The 4461-nt window shown below is 34.5% G+C and overlaps 1 protein-coding gene across 4 annotated transcripts in view; it reads right to left on the bottom strand.

Moving 5' to 3' along the window:
• Positions 1-1577: 1577 nt before the first annotated feature.
• ldb1b (LIM-domain binding 1b) overlaps positions 1578-4461 on the bottom strand; it is a 39973-nt gene continuing 37089 nt past the window's right edge. For 3 of the 4 annotated variants that reach the window (XM_079396839.1, XM_079396837.1, XM_079396838.1), the window contains one exon: positions 1582-3656. In XM_079396839.1, coding sequence (XP_079252965.1) covers positions 3426-3656 — 231 coding nt within the window. In that variant the 3' untranslated portion in view covers positions 1582-3425. Of the gene's footprint in view, positions 3657-4461 lie in introns of all 4 variants that reach the window. The other variant, XM_079396836.1, reaches the window with a different exon arrangement.

The raw sequence follows: 4461 nt of genomic DNA, 5'->3' as shown, positions 1-4461 counted from the left end.
GACGCGCTCCGGCCAATTAGAATGAGGCTCCTTTGAAAAAAAAAAACTACATCTCCCACAATTCATAGTTCGTACCGCGGGAGCAGATTTCCGTTAAATTCGCAGGATGTGTTTTTTTACAGTCTATGGTTTTTCCTAATTGAAGACACCGGAAAGTTTAATGTTTTCATACTTTTAACTGGATTCTGACATAAAAATGGAGAAACACACACACACACACACACACACACACACACACACACACACAAAAGAGTAAACACAAATCGTTGTGATTGGATGATCCTACTCAACGCTGAGAAAAGTAACACTTATCACGTGACACAGCGGTTATTGAATTAATGAAATCCAAATTAACCGGTGCTTTAAAGCATAATCAGAGTAAAACTGACGAATAAAAATGTGTTTTGCGTCAAAGCTCTAGATGTCAGTAAAATCTGCGGTATTTTCTGAGCAGTTCACACACGAATGTTGGAAAATGTTATTTTATATATGAAATAGCCTATAAAAGGGCATTTCAGGTTCTGAATTAAAAACTTATGGAGTTATAAATCCATCATAAACACAATGTGTCCATCTAACATGTATTTTGAGGTTTCCTCAACTCAATATGTTCATAGATTTGTGTTGGATGTTATGAATGGAAATATGGAGATTTTATGTGGAAACATCACACTTTTTTCGCTTATTTCAGTTAATGAGCCAGTAATAGTTCTGACAGTGTCGTGTAAACATGACTGAAGACGAGAAAACAGGAGAAACAGATGAACCGATTCAATTGAGTGAGTCATTTACGCTGGAACCGATTCGATTGATTCAAACTCGGGACTTCGATCAAATTCAAATTCAAATTTATTTGTCATTTGTCGATCATTCAGTTCAAGCGATTCACTACAAAAACCAGATCAAAAGAGACATTCATTTTCCAATTTCGACATTTGTAATGATTTTAAAAAGCACGTATAGTGATGGAGAAACAGAGCTTTTATCAACTCAGAAACCATTGAGCCGCAAAATGATTCACTGTTTCGAAGATAAATACATACAGATATAATGATCTATGTAATTATTACTATTATTTATACTTTTAATATTACATACAATTATTTATAATATTAATATATGTATGAATGTTAATTATATTCTAATATTTATCTTATTTATAATTAATTTTATTTTAAAATTATTTAAAATAAACATTTAAAATGTTTATTTTCAACTGAGCTCCACACATACCATGTAAAATTTATAATGTATTTATTTTCAATATCAAAATGTTTATACTTATAAATATATGAATACTATATATTTATACACACATACGAATTTATATATATATATATATATACTGTTATTATACACATTTCAAAACATAAATATTAATTATTAATATCTAATTATATTATTTACTACTTAATTCTAGATTAATTAAATGTTATTTGATGACTGAACTCCATCCAGACACACAAACACAGATATAAAACACAAATATTAAATATAAATAAAAAATATATAAACAAATATAAATTATTTGATACATAATTATATACACAAACTACAAATCACACAGAAGCAGAAATCCTTAAAGTGAAAATTAATATTTTATTGGTTCCATACATTAATTTAATCAAGGGCAGAAATTAAGAAAACAAAGTTATATCAAACCGGGGCATCTACAAGGTTAAAGGTGGAAAAGATCACCAGTTTGCTTCAATCACAAGTGCAGACCTTTAATTTATTCAGATCGATTCAGCTGGTCAGAAAGAGAGAGAAAAAATCATCAAATAGTACAAAAATCTGAGTTTCAGCAGTATTGGGTGTGAGTGAAATAAAACAACCAACATGTTAATGAAACATGACTAGCTGATCACAGTTGTCTCCCTTAAACACAAGAAGAACAGAAGATGAAGAAACAGACTGATAGAAAACAAACACTGCTTCTGTGGCAGAAACGGATTTCAGCAAAATCAGGCAACACAAACAGACCGTGCCCTTGATTTCAATTCATCAGTCGTAAATGCAAATTAAAAAAATTATCAAGAAGGGAAAAGACGAGGTTGGTGTGTTTTCATCTTTCACGTTTTGCATTTTTTACACATTAGATCAGAATGGCTTTATGTAACTCTAAGGAGGAATACATCTCAATACAGTTATACAGAACTCTGCTACTACCTTAAATATACAAGCACAAGTACACAGAAATCAATCAAAGCCCACGCTAAACCACTCTCTTTAAAAATAAGACAAACCAATAGAATCTGAGGCTTGAAATCTTTAAGGACCTCGACGGTTCTGTTACTCCTTGGTTTGCAGCTTTCAACATCAGTAAAAAAAGAAAAAAAAAAAGAAAAATAATCAAATAAAACATTCTAGGGAAATAGAGGCTGGTATAAAACACGGATAAAATTCTCCAAAACGAGTCGAAACGCTCTTCATGTGATATTAAACATCCTCCAGCAATCAGAGGAAGATGTGAGACTGCAAATTAATCTGCTGTGTTTGATATTTTACTCCAAACAGAAGAAACAACATTTTGCTGAAAGAAAATATCTAGCCTACTATTAGAACCATTAGTTTGTTTGCATTAAAATGATGATTAAACATTCTTCCCCAGCAAATTCTCATTACTGTAATGCCAAACAAGAGAATACGAACACTAGTGTTTTCATTTATGCTGATTCACAAAAAACTAATTCTGTCATTGCAATACAGTGACAAAACTATGGAAGCTAATTCAAAAGGTAATTGCGACTTTTTGTTTGGACTTTTTTCTCGCAATTCTGACTATTTTCTCAGAATAGAGACATAAACCTGCAATTGCAAATCGAATTCAGAGGAAAAAAGAAATTTATTTCCATTCTTTCCAATTTCTTTCAATTGCAAGAAGTCAGAATTGTGAGAAAAAGTTGCAATTGCAAATCAAATTCTGAGGAAAAAAGACATTTTCGCCCAAATTGTGAGATTGAAAGTTGCAATTACCTTTTTTATTGTTATTCAGTGGCGGAAACAAGCTTCCATACAAAACAGTATTAAACTGAAAATAATCATAAAAAAAAAAAAATAATAATATTTTCCTCATGCAAAATGTCATTTCTTGTGAGTGAAACCGGAGCTGGATATTTCTTGGTCTTGTTGGCGTTTTACGTGGTCAGATTTCTCTTCTTCATCTTAACTTAAACATATGAACTATCTACAGGCTCCTCATAAATCACCAACAAAACCACGAGTGTGTGAATAAAAACTGTCCTGTGTCGAGTAAACGGTTTCTGTTGTGGTGCGACGCTCATCTCTGGTCCTCCAGGTTCACTTCCTCTGCTGACAGGAAGACCAGCTACTGCAGGTAGATGAATGAGCTGACCGCACCTCTTTCTTCCCATTGGATGCCGATGCTCCCTGGCTCCACCCCCAGCCCAGCCCCAGCCCGAGTCTCACTGAGACGCCTGTGAGGTGGGGTTGTCGTTCTTGCCCTCCTGGCTGGACGGAGGCTTGTTGTTCCAGGGGCTGTTGGCTCCCAGCGCGGGCGAGTTGTTAAAGCTGTCCTCGTCGTCGATGCCGTTGGCCGCGTCGAACTGTGTGTTCTCCAGCCGCGTGATCAGACGCTCGTCCTCGTCCCCGAACTCACCGCCCATCAGCGTGGGCTCGCCCACCACCATCACGTCCTGAGCACACCAAAACACACCATTAGCATTAGAAACACCATTTGGGGTAAAAAAATCAGTCATATAGTACGAGTATTTTTGCCACAAAATTTTTTTGTATATACTATAAATCACACACACACACACACACACACACATATATTGTAAAAACCACAGATGCTTTTTATATATTCATATTCATGTAAATTCATATATTATATGAAATGAAGAAACAGAACAAACTGAGACTAAATCCAGAAGAACTGTGTCTCCAAGACGCTTCAAGAAACCTCCTGTAAAGCTCCTGAGAAACTCTGCTCAAGTGCACCGAGGACAAAAGCTGCTTTAAACACAGGATGCTCACAACAAATGTTGATTTGATTTAGTTCATAAAAGTTAACTGATAATCTATTTATGACATATTTGACAGCATCCTCATTTTACAGCATTTTTACACAAGTGCCTAACTTTGAACAGTTCTGTAGCTTTGCAGGAGGTTTCTAGAAGCGTCTTGGAGACACAGTTCTTCTGGATTTAGTCTCAGTTTGTTCTGTTTCTTCATGTCATTCCAGACAGACTGATGATGATCAGATCAGATCTCAAACATCTCACTGGATTATTACTATTAATGACTAAATGAATGTTTCCTACTGACACACTCCAGCAGAAGATAGAAATAACTGACTTCAAACCAGTTTTAGCTGCTGGAGATACTAGTGTTCTGGTCATTTTGGCCACCACTGTACATATATTATAAACTAGGTAAATGTATAAATATACATGCATAAATGCATTTTATTTAAAAATCACTTTTAAATTTCAGATG

This window comes from Barbus barbus (genome assembly GCF_936440315.1).
Source record: "Barbus barbus genome assembly, chromosome: 37".
NCBI lineage: Eukaryota > Metazoa > Chordata > Actinopteri > Cypriniformes > Cyprinidae > Barbus > Barbus barbus.
This window is presented reverse-complemented; position numbering and strand designations above follow the sequence as displayed.